At 36.9% G+C, this 18638-nt stretch overlaps 1 protein-coding gene across 3 annotated transcripts in view; it reads left to right on the forward strand.

Moving 5' to 3' along the window:
- Positions 1-18638, forward strand: part of BIRC6 (baculoviral IAP repeat containing 6) — a 172290-nt gene that overhangs the window by 45018 nt on the left and 108634 nt on the right. Inside the window, exons 14-29 of one of the 3 annotated variants that reach the window (XM_088524187.1) lie at positions 869-1000; positions 2879-3010; positions 3290-3468; positions 4196-4326; positions 6811-6972; positions 7126-7257; positions 7495-7592; positions 8785-8932; positions 13213-13346; positions 14379-14525; positions 15141-15328; positions 16007-16324; positions 16715-16814; positions 17309-17523; positions 17714-17922; positions 18233-18579. In XM_088524187.1, the coding sequence (XP_088380313.1) occupies positions 869-1000; positions 2879-3010; positions 3290-3468; positions 4196-4326; positions 6811-6972; positions 7126-7257; positions 7495-7592; positions 8785-8932; positions 13213-13346; positions 14379-14525; positions 15141-15328; positions 16007-16324; positions 16715-16814; positions 17309-17523; positions 17714-17922; positions 18233-18579 (2772 nt within the window). The remainder of the gene's footprint in view (positions 1-868; positions 1001-2878; positions 3011-3289; positions 3469-4195; positions 4327-6810; positions 6973-7125; positions 7258-7494; positions 7593-8784; positions 8933-13212; positions 13347-14378; positions 14526-15140; positions 15329-16006; positions 16325-16714; positions 16815-17308; positions 17524-17713; positions 17923-18232; positions 18580-18638) is intronic. The other 2 variants (XM_088524188.1, XM_088524189.1) reach the window with 2 other exon arrangements.

Below are 18638 nucleotides of genomic sequence, written 5' to 3' on the forward strand. Positions count from 1 at the left end.
CCCTTTTCTCCATGCCCTACTGAGGGAATGTAATAGGGCTAAGCACGTCCAAATAAGCCAGGGCAAAACTATTTAACTTAGGTCTGTGCCTGGATGTTAACCAAAATGCCCAGACCCCAGGAAAAAGCAATATTCAGGGTTGTTCGGTGATTCTTGAACATATATGAAATCTTCAGTGAGAGGTTCAGTCAGCTTTCTTTCCTCTCCTTCCATATGGGAGGAGTGAAACAAAGTGAAATCTTAATTTAGTGAAACCTAAACATGACCAGTAGGGAGAATTTGTTCTGTCATCATTTGTATGAGAAGAGGCCTGGGACTCGTTAAATGTGTGGTACGTAATAAGGAGAAGGCCCGAGGCATAACTCTTTTAGTTTAGAACTTTTTGATCTGCCATTAATTCATTCTGTGTGCCTCTTGTTCATTGCCTGCATGTCCTCTTCATCTGTGATTCATGAGAATCGTTTAAATGAAAAAAGGAGCTGTACTTAGCTATTATCAAAATATTGTCTGATACTTAGCATCAACACTTCAATTATTTTTTGTTTAAAATATCAAACTTTTAATACTAGAATTTAATTACTTAAGAGTGATTATTAGGAGAAGCTACTTGGGCAACATAAAAATAAAGCAAGCTGTTTGCAGGTTACCTTTAGACTTTTTTTTTTTCTTTAGGTAACTATTTGCTGCAACTTCAATTGCAGACTTCATGAAACAGGTCTTTGCAGATATGTGGCTTTTATAGTAAAAATAGTGTTTTCAAGAGCATTGTGCAGAGAGCTGATAAATTTGCTGTGAAAACTACTGCTTCTGTTTTTCATGAAACTTGAGCAATGTTTATGAAATTTTTGCTAATATTTTTATTCTCCAGAAGCAGCAGTAGATAGACAGATCACGTTTCCTTTATCTCCAGCTCATAATATTGAAATGGAGAGAAATGGAAAGCCAGCACTGGTTGAATTCAGTGAAGAAATGCAGTATATGGATATAGAGGAACCACAATGTAAGTTTAATTTATCTGGTTATACCACTTATTTTTAAATATGAATTTGCATTTTTGATTTATTTTTTTAATTACAAAGTGGAATCTCTGTGTAAATATTTCTCAGTCATTTAAAAGAGACTCTTTTCTCAACCCTATTCAGTGTGCTGCTCCTGTCAGTGGTCTGCTTAGTGTATGAGTTGAAAGCAAATAATTTTTTTGGTGTTTATAAATAGAGAGTATTTTTTTTAGAATTTGGAAATAGAGTAGACTGGTATAGCACCTTTCAAATTTAAAGTTGCATTCTCTCATTCCAGCAGCATTTTGCTTGTTTTTCCATAGCTAGTTATGATATTTTTCTTTGCCTCCCTGTCTTTTTCTCAGGCTACAGCAGCAATCTCTACAAAATAATGAACATCCAATAAAGCCTTCATAACCTGTCATGTTAACCTACAGCAATGTCAGACTTCCTGTATGTTTTTTTTATAACATCTTTTAGTACCCCATCACTGTTCCTCAAAACCTGGTAAAGAGACTTTGAAAGGCAATCAAATTGGATCTGTGAACATAGCTACAGGCTGTAAATGAATTCCAGAAAATAATATTGTTTTGCTTGGCCTTTTAGCAGTCCTGGTTTTGCACTGTCTTTTGTTTGATCAGGTTTATCTAAATAAATGTGTTGCAAAGGGTGTAGGAAGGGAGGAATCAAAGGGGAGGTAAAAGAAAAAGCACTGGAGGGAGAAGATTTTGCACGCTGAGGAAGAGGCAGAGAGTCAAATTTCAGTATAGCACAGGTGTCTTCTTTTTAATGTTTAGCCCTCATTGTTACTGTTTTGGCATTTTTTTTCTTCTGCTGGCATGTTTTAAAAAATTATTATATCAAGTTCTTCTACACTTTTTTATTATTATTATTTTTTTAATTCTGTGCTACTGAGACTACCATTTCATGTTTTTGGTCTTGCTTGTGTCTGATGTTTGTTTTTTTGGGGGTTACTTCAGGCTTTTGCTTCTCTTACCTACCTTTTCTCACTCTTGTCTCTTGCTCTTTGCTCACTTACCTTACTCTCCTAGGAATGTTAGTAGTGAGAATTAATCACTCTGACTTACCTGTTTGCAGTCAGCAGTCTTGCTCTGCTCTTGCTCTTGCCTGTTGTCTTTTATCTTATAGAATGATCTCACTCCTTTCTGCTAATTATATTGATGTCTTCATGTAAAGATCCATCGAGATTCAAAGCATGCTTTTCCACCAAAAATTGTTTTAATAATAATAATTAAAAAACCACAAAAAATATGAGTTCTTGGATATAATTCTGTTTAGAAATGTTGTAGTGAAAAAATAGAAATGGTCAGCTAAATAATAAATATGTAAGTTTTCAAAGAAACAATAACAGTTTAAGTTGATTTATCATGTTCCAGGCACATGTGACATTCTGCACTGAAAACATGGAATGAATTTAGTGAATTTGGTCTGTTAATTACTTTAAAAACTTAATCTCTTCCACGGTAATTTTCAGATCATTGGCATTTCAACTCTTGCTAATGAAATCAAATAAAAGCTTGCTTCAGAACCAATGTAGCTCAAAATATATTTGTTTATCATTTTATTAGCTGTAAATTTTTGTGACTCTAATGAGCCGTTCAGCATACATGCTATTGCACCCTATCCATATTATATAATGGAAAATGCTTTGAAAGTAGTGAATTACTTATACACTGAAAAATGCATCAAAAGTAAACCTAAAATAACAGTGAGATTTAGGGTGTAGTTACTGATTGACGTGGTGTATTTTTCAACTTTGGTGTTTGACATGATGTATTTTTCACCTTTGCAAATGATATAATTTTGTGACTTTGAGATAATTCAGTTCTATTTTACTGTGGTTTTTGCTTTTTTTAAAGGTCTTAGGTTGTGTCCATTTCTAGAGGAGCATAAAGAAGATATACTTTGTGGACCAGTATGGCTGGCAACTGGACTTGATCTCTCAGGACACGCAGGAATGTTGACGCTAACAAGTCCAAAGCTTGTTAAAGGTAAAGCAGTTTATGTCAGGTGAAGTATACGAGACTTGAGTGTACCTCATATTTCTGTGGGCAGCCATTGGTTTGCATTTATTTTCATATTGGCACATTTTGTTGCATGAGATAACATTTCAAACCCATGCTAAAATACTATAAGAATGTATTTGAATTCTGCTTGTAAATTACATGTGCAAACTTAAAATATGCTTCAGCTTTGACCTAGTAAATTTAACAGGTTCTTCCCTATCTTTTTTTTTCTCCCTGCGCCCCCCTCTTTTTTTCTCTTTCAAGGCATGGCTGGTGGCAAGTACCGTTCCTTCCTAATTCATGTTAAGGCAGTGAATGACAGAGGAACAGAAGAAATCTGCAATGGTGGAATGAGGCCAGTGGTTAGAATACCATCACTAAAACCTCAGAGTAACAAGGGCCATTCACTTGCGTCCTTGTTGGCAAAAGTTGCAGCAGGCAAGGTACTGACTAGCCAAGAAAGACAATTGCGTGAAAGGTGCAGAACTGATGTATCTGAACCGAAAACAAAACAATTGTTCAGAGATTTAAAATTCTTTATATTAGTGTTTTGGTGGTTTTTTTCTCTTTTTAAGCGTTGACACTGTGATAATACCCTCAAGAATCAACATCTTTAAGCTGTTTCTCCTGTGGAACTGTAGTTGAAAAGGTGTTTTCTTCCACTTTCATAGTCCGAGCATTTGTTTTTGAAATTTCCATGACTGTGTCCAGTAGCTGCTATCAATCCTAATAAGAGGAGTGTGTGTAGATGTACATGTGTGTATATACATACACATACGTATATACCCATATATATATACACATATACACTATACATATTTAGTACTTTTGATCATTGTAGTTGAGTGAATGATGGATGTCTTATGGAAATTATTAGAATTGTTAGAAAATAAGTTGCAGAACATTGTTGAATTCAGTGTTCTTTTATTAAAACAAAGTAGTCCATTTTATAAGATTCTAAGTCTATCTTCTCTGATGCTCTAAGATATAATTTTTAAGCTTAATTTTTTGACCTTTTGCTCTATTTTGTTGCTAGCAAACAGTCAATACCACTGTGCTCAGAGTGAGAGATTTTATTGAATCGTATGCACTTCTGCCTTAAAAAGGTGTAAAAGTAACTCAGTCAAAAATGCCATGATTCCTAAAATCCACTCTCTCCCTAAACATCAGGAAAAGCCATCCAGTAAAATTGAAGCCAGTAATTCTTCAAGAAAATCAGATAATCTTAGAGGCTGTGACTTACTTCAAGAAGTCTCCGTGACTATTAGAAGATTTAAAAAAACTTCTATTTCAAAGGAAAGGTTAGTAGGTGTCTTCTAGTTCTCTACTCATAAAATACTTCACAACAAACCACTGTCTCAGATAGTCATTTCATAAGTTCAGTTTATATGGAAAAATGTGTGAGGTTAGTTCTAGTGCACTGCGCTGTGCAAGTTGTGTTAGAATAACAGATGGTTGATCGTTCATTTAGGAAACTGTATGCAGAATGATGTATTTACCTGACTTTAAAAAGAGTAAGCAAGTAATGCAAGTAACACCAATTTTCTTTTAAAATAGATAAATGATTTAGCCTTTTAAATTTTATTTTCAGGAAAGTCTTATGTTTTATTTCCACATGTGCCGTAAAAAATAAGCCAACAGGAAGTACAATACTTAAAATCAGATCCAATTAGCAAATTGTTACTCATAGAGCTAGTTAAAAGTCACTGTGGATTGGTACTGCAGACCTAAACAGTAATAATAGTGTTCAATCAGTATTGCCAACTGTCATGCAAACGGGTGTCACTGACTGTAATGGTTTTAAGAGGGTCAGAGAGGCAGCAAGGACAGGAAATAAAAAAAATGGTGACAGCCTTCAGTTACTCTATATTGTTTGGAGAAATCATAGAATCATAGAATCATAGAATGCTTAGGGTTGGAAGGGACCTCTAGAGATCATCTAGTCCAACCCCCCTGCATACGCAGGGACACCTAAAGCACGTGGCACAGGACTGCATCCAAGCGGGTTTTGAAGATCTCCAGAGAAGGAGACTCCACAACCTCTCTGCCAATTAGCAAATTGTTACTCATAGAGCTAGTTAAAAGTCACTGTGGATTGGTACTGCAGGCCTAAACAGTAATAATAGTGTTCAATCAGTATTGCCAACTGTCATGCAAACGGGTGTCGCTGACTGTAATGGTTTTAAGAGGGTCAGAGAGGCAGCAAGGACAGGAAATAAAAAAAATGGTGACAGCCTTCAGTTACTCTATATTGTTTGGAGAAATGTCTCATTAAGGCATAAAACAGGCCGTATTTTTGGACACAGCTGATGACACTTTCATGGAGAAGATGCTTAATGAACTTTAAAGAGGGGATGCATCCCATGACATTGTCCTGAATGGCTTGGAGGCTCTGGTTCAAAGGATCTAATCTTTTGGTAATAGCAGCTCCAGTGTGCTTGGAGGAACACTGGTGGTGCAGCAAGGGTCAAAAAATCCTCCACAGTGATGGCTATTACACAAAAGGGGTACTACATAAATTGAGCAAGTCTGTTGAAAAGGAACTGTTAGGTGCACCTAAGAAAATGAAGTCCTTACAGACCTAAGACTGCTGAGGAATGTTGAAAACATAAAGCCTGCTTATTTTGAAAGGGTTATTAGAAAAGCCATCCTTCTTCCTTTTGTCTTAAAATTATAAATTTATTTGCAAAAATAAAGTTATTCTTCTAAATGTTAAGGTCCTACAGCGAAGAACACAAATGGGATCAAGAATTCTGGCAGTATATATGTTTAAAAAAAATCAAGCCAAAAAAAACAGGTAAAAGAGGTTAAGGAATGAGAAGCAAGCAAAACTAAGATCTTTTAGTAATTATTAGGAGCAGGAAGATCATTACTTGGCCTGCAAAGCCAGTTTATGAGTGAGATATGGAAGGATCATTTAGAAAGCTAAATGAAGTCTCTGCATCAGTGTTCATGGAAGAAACAATGGAAATTCCCATGCTGAGATCCTGCGTGGGGCACGCTTTAAAAGATTGTAAGAAAGGTGAAGTAATTGTGGAAGAAGTTAGGAAAGAAATTGGCAAGGTGAGCGGTGGTGGTGCTCAGGACCTGTTTGTATTCACCCAAGAGGTCCAAGAGCCATCCAAGATGAAGTAGCTGTATGACTAATGGTAGTGGAACCTCTTGCTTTGGGAATGTCTTGGTATCTGAGGACAGGAGTACAGTTCTTAAAAATGGTTCCAGGTAACTGCATACTGGTAAGCCTGTTGACATTACTGTTTCTCCTGTGTAAAATTATGATTAAAAAATAAAATTAGCGGACAAGTGAAAAATACAAGAAGAATTGATATGGCCTCTGTAAAGGAAAATCTAGTGTTCCAAACCACTAGATGAACCAAGTGTTTGACAGAATCCCTCTCCAAAGGCTTTTTGGAAAATCGGAGAACAGTGAAACAAGAGAAGAGGTCTTGCATGAAATAGCAACAAATCCCTTAGTGCTGTAGGAAGCAGATCCGTGCAAACGGTTGCCAGAATGCTGTAGATGCTGAAAATTTGCAAAAGTTTAGAAATTACTGGACAAGTTAACAAGAGAAAAAACAATTCATGGACTGTTGCTAGGTATACAGTAACCTCAGCCAAAAATAGCTGATGATGGGGACTGTGCAGGGATGTGCCTGTGCTAGTTTTGTTCCTGTCTAGGCATCTTTTGTTGGCTATTTTTTAGACAAAGAGCTAGAGCGACGCTTTAGTGGGAGAGTGGCCATATTGGATAATTTTCTTTCTGAATTTTTTCCCCTCTTCCATAGAGTTCAGCGGTGTGCCATGTTGCAGTTCTCAGAGTTCCATGAGAAGCTGCTCACTACTCTTTGCAAAAAGACAGATGATGGTCTGACCACAGAACATGCCCAGAGTCTTGTGTTAGACACACTTTGTTGGCTGGCAGGAGTGTATTCAAATGGACCTGGCAGGTAAAAAAAAAAAAAAAAAAAAAAAAAAAAAAAATCTTGTTAAGTAAATATAGTTATTACTCAGGTAATATGTACTCAGTATCAGGTCTGTTTTAAAAATCAGTCAGTAAAGGTTTATATGATTGTCTAAACCATACTAACTTGTTTTTACAGCTCAAAGGAAGGCAATGACAGCTTGCTTTCTAAAACACGTAAATGTGTCTCTGATATTATTCGTGTTTGCTTCTTTGAGGCTGGGCGGAGCATAGCTCACAAATGCGCACGTTTTCTTGCACTATGTATCAGGTCAGTGTTTTTTTTATTATTATTACTCATTTATGCATTTGTTTTGTGCAAACATTTGGGGTTTTTGTATGCTGTCAGAATTGTGTATTTTTGTTGTTGTTTCTGATTAGCACAAAAGAATAAAAGCAATGGGACACAACTTCTCTTGAGAAAAGTCATAGGATATCATTGCAAAGAACTTACCTTCTGTTGGAATTTCACTCTTACATGTTTAAATGTTAATCTGCTTCTTTGTAGCAATGGCAGGTGTGACCCAAGTCAGCAGGGATTTGGATCTGTTCTTCTAAAAGCTTTACTTGACAATATGCCTCTCTTACCTGCTGCTGCAACGGGTGGTATGTATACATTTCTTGCTGCCATATAATATGACAACATTTCTTACTCTTCATTTCTTACTCTTCATGTTTTGTTGTTCCTTTTTATGGAACATCAGTTACATAATTGTTCAAGAACTACTTGATGGAGTAGTCTGGTTTAAATGGTATAAAGTATGAGTTATGTAAATGGAAGAATTTTAAGAAAATTAACCTAATACATTGCTCAAATAGTCATTTTTTGGGAGGGCTTATATAGCTTAGCAAGAAGTAGCTTAGCAGGGTTCCTAAACCATGGCTTCTGTTGGCCTCAGTGATAGTTAAGGACTGCATTATTTATGAAAATCAAATTATTTATTCCAAGGAGTCTGGCTAAGTCTGGATGTCTAACTCTGGCAATCCACATGTGTTACTTCTGTACCAAAAGAGAATTTTTAACAAAATTGAAATCTTTTCTCATTTTAATTAGACAGTAACAGTCTCCTTAGCATCTTGTTGAAGACTCTTTAATGGCAGCTAGAATAGGAGAAAGATTGTGCTTTGGGTACAGAGGCCTGCTTTTTATTTTTCATATTATGATGATGTTGGATCTGCAGGTGGTGTTGCAGGAAAATCACTTTGCACACCAAAATGCATGTTGAGCTACTATGATCCAGAGCCAGTTTGTGTGTAAACCTTTAACATGCTGAGGCTCAGAGGTGAGGGTGGGAATGCACAGAGGGTAGACAGTGTCTGCTACAACTATGGAATAAGGACAGAGCTGTACAGAAGCATACTGGACAAGGGAGAAGAGTTCCATCTAAAGTGGGGCTTGGCTCTGAAGGGATTGGAACCCCTGAACTCTCATCTTAGTGAGTCATGACCATTTAGATTATTGTATTTAGTGGAACCTGGGGGAGCAATTAAGATGTAATGAAATGGGTGTGATTTTTTTGCTGGTAACCTTCTTCAACTATGAATATAATGAGCTTCTATACGAGTTTGGAGTACATGTAGAGCCTAATAATTACAGAATGATTCTTAGATAAAGCCTCTTTCACAAAAATAAATAAATAAATAAAAGGGGCGGGGCATCTTTTTAGTAACTGTAAGATTCACTAATACAGTAACCAGTTAGTTACTTTATCACTTGCCATGATTCTGCTTTGCAGTTTTCTTTGAGTAGAATTTTCACATCATGTCTCACCTGAAATTAAATTCTCTTTTAATACAGGATCTGTCTACTGGTATTTTGTATTGCTGAATTACGTAAAGGATGAAGATCTGGCAGGGTGTAGCACAGCCTGTGCATCCTTGCTAACAGCTGTGTCCCGACAGCTACAGGATCGGCTCACACCCATGGAAGCATTACTTCAAACAAGGTACTGAGAAACGTGGTTGTTGTAGAGCTTCATAGAAGGAAATACCTACTTGCTTATGGTACTTCAAATGGAATTAGGTTCTTGAGAAATACAAATTTGTTTGTGTCATATTTGGATATGCTCCATGTAGAAATTCTGATTCTGCCTGATGCCACCTTCTGGTGTTCTTTGTTTATTTGCTTTTTGCTTGTTGTTTATTTGTTTTTAAGATGTGTCTTGCCGTATTTCTTTGAGCAAGGATTAATTTGGAACAGCTGAGGAGAATAGTTATGACGAGTGCGAAGGTAGAGGAGAGAGTAAAATTGTTTGTAACTCACAGTGCACTTTAAATTAGCAAACATGTACATAATGTTTGAAGTGTGCAGAATACCTAAGTTGTTGTTTAAGAGTTGGTTTAAGGATTTAAAACGAAATCTCCTATTTTGAGTACGTAAGGGGAATAAAGTATATTGAAATAGATATTTTTGTAGTTTGTCTGCAAGCAGATTATACATTTAAGCTGTTGCTGCCAAGTGTTAAATTCCCAATGTAGATACTTGGAATAATTTGCTGGAATGCCTGTTCTTACTATAAATTGTTTAGCAATGTAGTTTCAGGTTATGTTGTTGCTTCTCTTGTGTCAGACTGACAGGTGATGTTAACTTCGAATTTCCACAATTCCGAAAGGAGATCTTGGGTAATTTTTGTAAGTTTTGTAGCAGTTCTCAAAGCTGCGTTATAATGAAGGGAACACGCTGCTTCACACAGTCCTTTGAGGTTGTGATTTATGGTCATGTATTTTCCTAGGAATCAGTTAATACAAATTCTTCACATAAAATTTTAAATTTGTAGTTAGTCAGCTGAGGGTTGTTTTTTTTTTGTTATTGTTGAAGCGATATAATTATGTAATACCTGATAAAATGTGGTCCTTCGTGTCATGCTTAAGATTCTGACTGTGTGTGTCCCTACCACAGTCCTCGTATCAGTTGTGTTTTTGCTTCAATGTCTCTAAATCCTCCAGCTGTTTTGAAAGTCTTAGGTCAGCAGCAGAAATGGTGAATCGCAATTGGAAAACTTTTTCAGATACATAAACTGGAAAGTTTGTGTTTCCATGTTGTACAAAAGAAAAAAGTCATGTACAAACAGGGAGGGGGAAGAGGTTGCACTTGAAATTCCACTTTAATTCCACTTGAAATAAGAGATTGGCACCTTTATGGAACTTACTGGAAAAACTGATTTATTCCTACATGTAGATTGTTTCTAATTACCTACCTTAAACAACACATCAGAAACACAAGCTTTTTCTTTCCAGCTGCCTTACTATAGGTTGTCATGTGTAAGTTCAGGTTGCTTAGTGGTGAACACAGCTGTCTGCAACTCAAGGGAAGATTTCTGAAATGAGGCCCTGTTCTTGGCATTCTTCACATAGAGCTTTTTCTGGATGTTTCTAGTTGACATTTTGCTCATTTGTTCTGGTAGATAAATGTTCAACATGCTTCATTTTTTAACTCAGTATACGTGTGGTTGCGATAAACAAAGAATAGTAGTAGACCCACCTGTCTAATTCCGTATTTGACTGCTACAGTTCTTTCTTTTGCAAGGGCTATTTCTTGGTGTAATCTGCTAATTTAGAGAAAATGTAGGCATCTTTCTTCTATAAAACTATGGATCAAGAGAGTATCATCAATTCACAAGTTTTTTTCTTTTTATGGGAGATAAGCGTTAACATATTATTTTAAAATAGAAATTAGTAAGCAGTCATTAGTTCAATCCCCTCCTTCCCCGCCTTTCCTCCCAGAGTTTTATTTTATCGCATTTGTATTGCAGAACACGTACATTTTCTTCTTCTTTATCAACATTCCTAGGTACGAAAGCCTAACATCTGGTAATTGCATAAAAACACATGCCTATTTAAAGGATCCATAGGCTTATGTTTCCTTAAGGCAAAGTAGTTCTCATCTTACTGACATACACTACAATGAAGTAGCAAATACTTGCAAAAATGTCAAATGGATGTATAGAATACAAATGGATGTATATAGCTTGTAGTATAGAAAATAATAAAAAGATCTTGGATGATATTCCTCTTACAAGAAAGCAGATTTGTTTGTCTCTGTCAACCTGACAGGTATTTCTCCAGCCTGTTCCTAAAAGCACCCAGTAAGGCAGTGCTGTAGTTGTAGTTTACAGTAAGTAGAATACCTATCACATGTCCCTCTTACCATTAACACTTCAGTACTCTCCTACTCCTAACATCTAATCTGAAGTCTCTGTAGCTGCAGCTGAAGCCTGTTAATGCTTGTCCTGTTCATGCTGACCCAGGAAGATAATCATTCTCTCTATTTATTCTTTCTTGCTTTCTTTCTGGACCTTCTTTGAAAATTTTGGTTGTCTAGAGGGTGTTTGCATTTTGATTGCATACTTAGGTCTGTAGCTGTTTTTAGAGCATTTCCTTGAGCTGTTTTCTTTGGCCCTTGTCTTTCTTGAGCTGTGGAGCACGCGACTAAGCACAGTGCCCGCTGAGACCGGTGCTGAGGGGAGCAGGAGAGGCCTTTCACGTGCCTTGTGGCAGGATGGTTGGGGGCAGTGTGTATGGGACACTGCTGATTGATGCTTTAGTTTTTGTTAATTCAGCATTTGTGTCCCTTTCTAGAGCGTGCTGCTAATGCAGCTTAAAATTGTCATCCTGATTGTTGCTGATGAAGAATCAGTACAAGACATTATGCTTATTGAATTAAATCTATTTTGGACAACATGCATCTAATTTGCTGTGACACGTTTTAATTTCGATCCCATTTTGCAAGTGCTTGTAACCCCTTTTTATTTTGTTATACCTGCTACTTAAGAAATCAGGATTGCTAGTATTTTTATTAGGCAAGTAATCTATATTAATATTGAATTTAATATACTAAGCTTCTAATTCTGAAGTCTGCTCTGTAGAGAGTTCCTTTGTAGTATCTCTGGACCATAATTTGCAAAAGCAGACTTTGCTTATGAGAAGTTCATGCAGCAAATAGACTCCCTAGATATACAGGGTGCACTGCTGCCTAGTGATACTAGAACTAGATACTAGTGAACTAGATTGATCGATGTGTTTTGTTCTTAGGTAGTATAAATTTGTCATCTTAAGTCCACTATCATGTTGTAGTTTTATATAAATAATTTAACTTGCTCCAGGGTATTCTGGCGAAGTAGATCTTTGATTGATCGATCAATAATTCCCAGTTTTTCTTCTCATTTTGAAATTTGGTAGCAATTATTGTCTTTTTCTAAAATTATATTTTCTGAGTAGCCCTGGTTTTAGTCTTCCATGGCAAAGCACACCGAGCACAGCCAGTTTGGAAACATTTTACTTTCAAAGGAGTCTAGAGCCTATTCCTTCCCTTAGCTGCTGATGTGGTAGCGTTCATGTAATCATTCACCATTTAATGACTGCTTGATCAAAAAGGACATTTAAACTCCAGCCTCCTCAGTGTTACCAGTTCCTCTCCCTGCTTGCAAAAAAAGAGGAACTTTTCTGAGGTGGAGTGAAAAAGGGGAAAAACTTGCTTAGGTTGCAGGTATGTTATGTACAAACTTAGCTATGGTTTCTCATCAAAGGACAAATTATTGGATGGTTCTCATTTTTTGTCCCTTCACTCTGCATTCTTCCTCTCTTCTCCTAGATCTTTGACCTAATTCCCATTTTTTTTGCTTCTCTTGGCTGTGGCAGGTAATAGGTATTGACTCAGAAGCGAAACATGGTTTGTTGTTGCTTTGTGCTTTTTCTTCTGCTTGGCCTGTAAGAGCCTCTTTGATCCTGGCCCGCCCGGTTACCTGTGCGAGTTTAAAGTCTGCGCTGGCAAGTGTTGATTGATATCCCTGGGGATTGATGTCCCCCATTTGCCTCCTCCTTTTTAGTTCAGTTGGTGTGGAGGGGAGAAAAAAGAGAAAGGGGAGTTTCTTTACTTTGCTGCTTTTGGAAAACAGCACTCATTTTTTATTGACTTTAGGTAGGTGTAGGATTTACTGCTGGCATGCATATTGCTATAGCTAATTTTCTAGTAGTCTTGTAGTACTATTTATATGCCTAAGTGTGGTGCTACATAGATTTCAATATTATTTTGTGTCTGAAAAGGCCACCTAAGAAGCAATGATATTAAAATGTACATAAGTGGTGATTTGCCAGATATATCACGTGAATGAAAGGAGAGATTTGAAGTGCAGGAAGTTCTGGATGAAATACCTGGCCTTTTTCTGTAAATAATTTTATGTGAATTCTTATTGCTTGAACAGTGCTGTTTGTCTTATTCTGTTTGTAGATACGGATTGTATAGTTCACCCTTTGATCCGGTTCTCTTTGATTTGGAAATAAGTGGATCTTCATGTAAAAATGTGTACAACAGCAGCACTGGAGTGCAGTCAGACGAAATTGATTTGTCTGATGTCCTCTCAGGTACGTACGTTTAACCTGCTGGGAAGAATTGGTAAGTGTCTCAGTTGCCTCAAGACACAGTTTCATACTTCCTATCTGTTTTATAGCTGTGCATAATGAGGTTCAAGAAGATTAAGGTCCTCTTGCTTCATGAGATCCATTACATTTCCCATGGCCCTTAGGGCAAGAAAGAAAGCCTTTTCCTGGAATTCATATTTTTCTGGTCCAATGAAAGAGCTAGGAAAAGGGTAGAGATTAAACAGAAAGGCTGCTGTGGTTCAGTGGGTCAAAGTCATCTGTCACTTGTATTGAGCAGCTTCCCTCAGATATGTCTTAGCTCATTTAGAGTAAGTAGCAAGCAGCTCATAGGCAGAAAAGCCTAAATGGCTTTTTCTGGGCTTGGGAAGCTTCGAGGTGGCATGCTTCTACTTAGACATATTTGCATCCGTCCTCAGGTCAGTTCATAAGTGAGTTTTGCTGTGGAATTTCCCAGGCAATTCTTATTGTTAGAAGATTCTTCCTTTCATAGCCAACATATGCATTAATCAGTGATTCGTTTCCTTTTTTAGATGCTTTTGTCTATCACCTTGCCTTCCCTTCTTTCCTCCTATAAGACATGTTGTCAGGATTAAGATGATAAATAATAGTGTAGTTTTGATATGAAATTTTTCATGACCTTGGGCCTGTGTTTTTCTTCTTTTCCACGAATACCCATATATTTTTGCAAGTTAGCTTTTTGATAGTAAAATTTGTAATTAAATATGAGAAGAATAGAGCATCTGTATGTATTCTCGTTCTGGAATTAAGACAGTTATGTTTTGTGTTATGCTTTTACAATCGTGTGATAGTTTGACTTAAGAAACTTTTTTTTCAGAGTTGGCAGCATTATCCATTTTTCAGATAAGCTTTCATTTAAATTGTATATGTGATGGTGTAAGTGTGCTTCTTCCACAACATCGAGTAAGAAAAAAAAATGGATTATATTTAGTTGACTCTTTCAACTATTCATTAAGAAAACGTTTGATAATAGAGACACATTTATTTCTCTCACAGGAAATGGGAAAATAAGTAGCTGTGCGGCTGCTGAAGGTAGTTTTACGTCCCTTACTGGACTTCTGGAAGTTGAACCTTTGCACTTTACCTGCGTTTCAACAAGTGATGGAACTAGAATAGAAAGGGACGATGCAAGTACGTTTACTGGTATATACAAGTTTTTATTATTTCTACTTAGCATAAGCTCACAATACACTGTTTTGAGTTTGAGGTAATGAGCACTATTTTAAATGCAGATTGTTAATAGTTTTATAAATGTAGTTTTTTTGTTTGTATGTATTAATAACAAAATGCTCTGTTAAACTTCTTTTGGAGCATAACAAAAACTGAATTTCAAATTTAGATGCATGTATGAATTTGTTCCTATCGCCTATTTAATCGCCAATATTAATTGTCATTAATATAATATCTAGGCTTGCATGTTTGCCTTGCAGACTTATGTGGCAGAAGTAGTCCAGGGCAAATGGAAATTGTAATGGAATGGAAATTGTAATGGAAATTGTAAATGGAATTTGTAATGGAAATGTTGCATGTATGTTGAGCGTGTATAGTTTATAAACTGACAGTATGAAATTCAAGATCTTACTTTATAGTGAGAGCTCAGTAAAATGAGATATTTCTCTTTTTTTATATATATATATATATATATATATATATTTTAACACAGCATTTAACAATTACTGAGGACTTAAAAGGTGTTTCCTTTCCTTTCTTTTCTACATACATGGTTTTGGTTTTGTTCTGTTTTCTTTTTCATGCCAGTGAGTACTTTTGGGGTTACCCCAGCAGTTGGTGGCCTCTCATCTGGAACGGTTGGGGAAGCGTCGACCGCACTGAGTTCAGCAGCCCAGGTAGCTTTGCAGTCTCTCTCTCATGCAATGGCTTCAGCCGAGCAACAGCTCCAGGTGCTGCAAGAGAAACAGCAGCAGCTTTTGAAACTTCAGCAACAGGTTGGAGGCTATTTGGCTATTTTTTCGTGCTGTCTCTAAACATCAAAAGCTGAGAAAGTAGTTGCACAAAGCGAGGAACTCTTTTTATTTTTCTTTTTTTTTTAATTTATTCTTTCTCTCCCCACTTCCATTTTGATAGTGTATTTAGGGAAGGAACAGCTCTGGACTGAGAATCACTCCTATTAAGCAAAATGCTAAGAATGCATCCTATGTCATTTCGGTCTTTTAAAATCCCTCTTTTTGAGGGTGGAGGGGGTGTTTTGATGGCTAACCATATAAACTGAGACTTAGTTTTACAGACAGTTTATGAAATTGAGAAACCCAACTGAAAAAAGGGTAGTTGGTGATACAGGGAAATACTCCATGGTAAAGCCATTGTCAGTATGCAGCTTTATTTTGTTGGCTCTGAAGTCTTGCTGGGTTGCACAGTCATTTATTTTTTAATTATTTTTGATTACTCCAATTGATTACTCACGTTCAGAAGCAAAGGAAGTCAAATTGAATACAGTTTCATTCTTCAGTTTATTGTGGATATTTGATGTACCCACCCATGCTCAGGGTAGCTTGCATTTATTAAATCTAATTTATAAGGAACACTGAACTTTATAGCATTCAATATTACTGTATTCTCAGCAATATTGTTCTCAGTTACTTTCAGTGCTTTCCTTTTCCCCACAGAAAGCTAAGCTGGAAGCAAAGCTACATCAGACAACAGCAGTAGCTGCAGCAGTAGCAGCATCAGCAGTTGGTCCTGTTCACAACTCTGTGCCTTCTAATCCAGTTGCAGCCCCAGGGTTCTTTATTCATCCTTCAGATGTCATTCCACCCACACCAAAAACAACTCCTCTGTTCATGACTCCACCTTTGACTCCACCTAATGAAGCAGTTTCTGCAGTTATCAATGCAGAGCTTGCTCAACTTTTCCCTGGTTCAGTCATTGATCCTCCAGCTGTTAATCTTGCTGCTCACAACAAAAATACAAGCAAGTCCAGAACGGTAATTACTGTTGTTTTTGTAGCAATGAGATGCTGTGAACCTTCTCAGGATGTGATTTGTATGTGTGTACTAGAAAATATCTGTTCATCAAGGTGGTATTTTTTGGCCTGACTTTTAGGCCAGATGAAGAGAGTATATGAAAATAAAGTTATTGTAATAACTCATTTTTCTCTTCTGTAGAATGAAGGTTTACTGTGTAACCAGTTATTAAACCTTTGAACCTGACGGGTAGTCATGCTCAAATGAAAATATAGTGCAGGCGTTGTCAGAAATTATAGATTTTTAAGTCGCAAGAAGTAGATTTAATTTTCATATCTTTTGTAAAGAACAGCTATTATAAGTTTATAGATTTTAATGACTTAATTTTACTGATGTTTTTCCCCTCCTCAGAATCCACTTGGATCTGGTCTTGCTCTTGCAATATCTCATGCTTCACACTTTCTTCAACCCCCACCTCATCAGTCAATTATTATAGAGCGAATGCACTCAGGTAAAACCAGAATTCCTAATAATTATTTTGCTAAAGATTTTCTAATAAATAAGTTGAACATTTTCCAGGATTGTAAGACAGCTGCTTAGATGCAGTTCACTTGGCTTTTGTGAAGAAAGGTTACTTCCGAATTTACATTTGCATTGTACCAGAAGGTTTAAGCCCCAGCATTCAGTGAGGTTTATCAGGTGAACATCCTGGGGGGAGTTGCATGTTGGGTCTCCAGTCAGAGTACCAGCCCTGAAGTAATGCACACAAGGCATAACAAATGGGCTTGAACCTGAAATTTTCTTTTCAAAGTGTGTGAGCTGTAGAGAAGAAGGCATATATTAGTCCTGTGGCTCAGAACAATTCCTGCAAGCTTGAAATTGTATGTTGAACCTCCAATACAGGGCTTCTGAACAGTAAACGGGATATTTGTTGTTTGAAGAATTCCCTCTGTTGGTTGACTAGCTTGTGCTGATACTCTAGGTAAACGTACGTTTTTTCCATAGGAGCAAGAAGATTTGTGACATTGGATTTTGGAAGACCTATATTGCTGACAGATGTATTGATCCCTACGTGTGGCGATTTGGCTTCTTTGTCAATTGACATCTGGACTTTAGGCGAAGAAGTGGACGGGAGGCGGCTGGTAGTGGCTACGGACATTAGCACCCACTCCCTTATCCTACATGATTTGCTGCCACCCCCAGTTTGCAGGTTCATGAAGGTAAAAGGAGGAAGACAACATAATCTCTCTTCTAAACTCTTGGTCTTTATTAGTGTATGAGCTTTCTGTTTAAACCCTCATCAGATCAAATTTTACTTAACTTTTTTTTCCTATGATTTCTTTTTTTTTTTTTTTCGTCTTACCTGTTTTGATACAATCTCGTTACAGTAAAGGCTCTGCTTTCTTTCAGATCACTGTTATTGGTCGATATGGTAGTACAAATGCCAGGGCGAAAATCCCATTAGGATTTTACTACGGTCATACCTATATCTTGCCCTTTGAAAATGAGCTGAAACTCATGCATGATCCCCTCAGAGGAGAAGGTGAAGCTTCAAATCAGCCAGAAATTGACCAACATTTGGCAATGATGGTTGCATTGCAAGAAGACATACAGTGCAGGTTAGAAGAAAATAAACATATTTACTAATTATTTCTACTTATTTTAACTTATAACACTGGAATATCTTTAAATATATTATTTCCACGGCCTTCAGATCAGAGACAACTCTAGCTTGTGTGTTAGAGCTTTTACAGTGGGTATTTTTATAGCAATAACAAAAATACTATCCCATACTATTTCAGTATCTGTATCTAGCAGTTCAGGGATCAGAATTCACATTCTGTTAGTGTGAATATCAGGTGTATCAGGTGAATAGCATTGCTTTTTGCTGATGTATGTTGAACTGTGTGCTGGAATGTTTTCATCTAGGTACAACTTGGCTTGTCATCGGTTGGAAATCCTTCTGCAAAGCATTGACCTTCCACCTCTCAATAGTGCTAACAATGCCCAGTACTTTTTACGAAAGCCAGACAAGGCAGTAGAAGAAGATAGCAGGGTATTTTCTGCTTACCAAGACTGCATTCAGCTACAGCTTCAACTCAATTTGGCTCACCATGCTGTTCAGAGGCTCAAAGTAGCTTTAGGTGCAAGCAGAAAAACACTGAAGGAGCAATCTGACCCAAAAGAGTTGATTCAGATGTCATCTACAGAACAGTTACGCACCATCATTAGATACTTACTGGATACTTTGCTTAGTTTGCTTCATTCTTCCAATGGTTAGTATTTTTTTCAGGTTTTATTATTTTTATCGTGTCACGTTTTAGAAGTGATAATA

The sequence above is a fragment of the Tinamus guttatus genome, unplaced genomic scaffold, assembly GCF_059628265.1.
Source record: "Tinamus guttatus ecotype Peru unplaced genomic scaffold, ASM5962826v1 Tinamus_guttatus_pri_ptg000208l, whole genome shotgun sequence".
NCBI classification, from domain to species: domain Eukaryota; kingdom Metazoa; phylum Chordata; class Aves; order Tinamiformes; family Tinamidae; genus Tinamus; species Tinamus guttatus.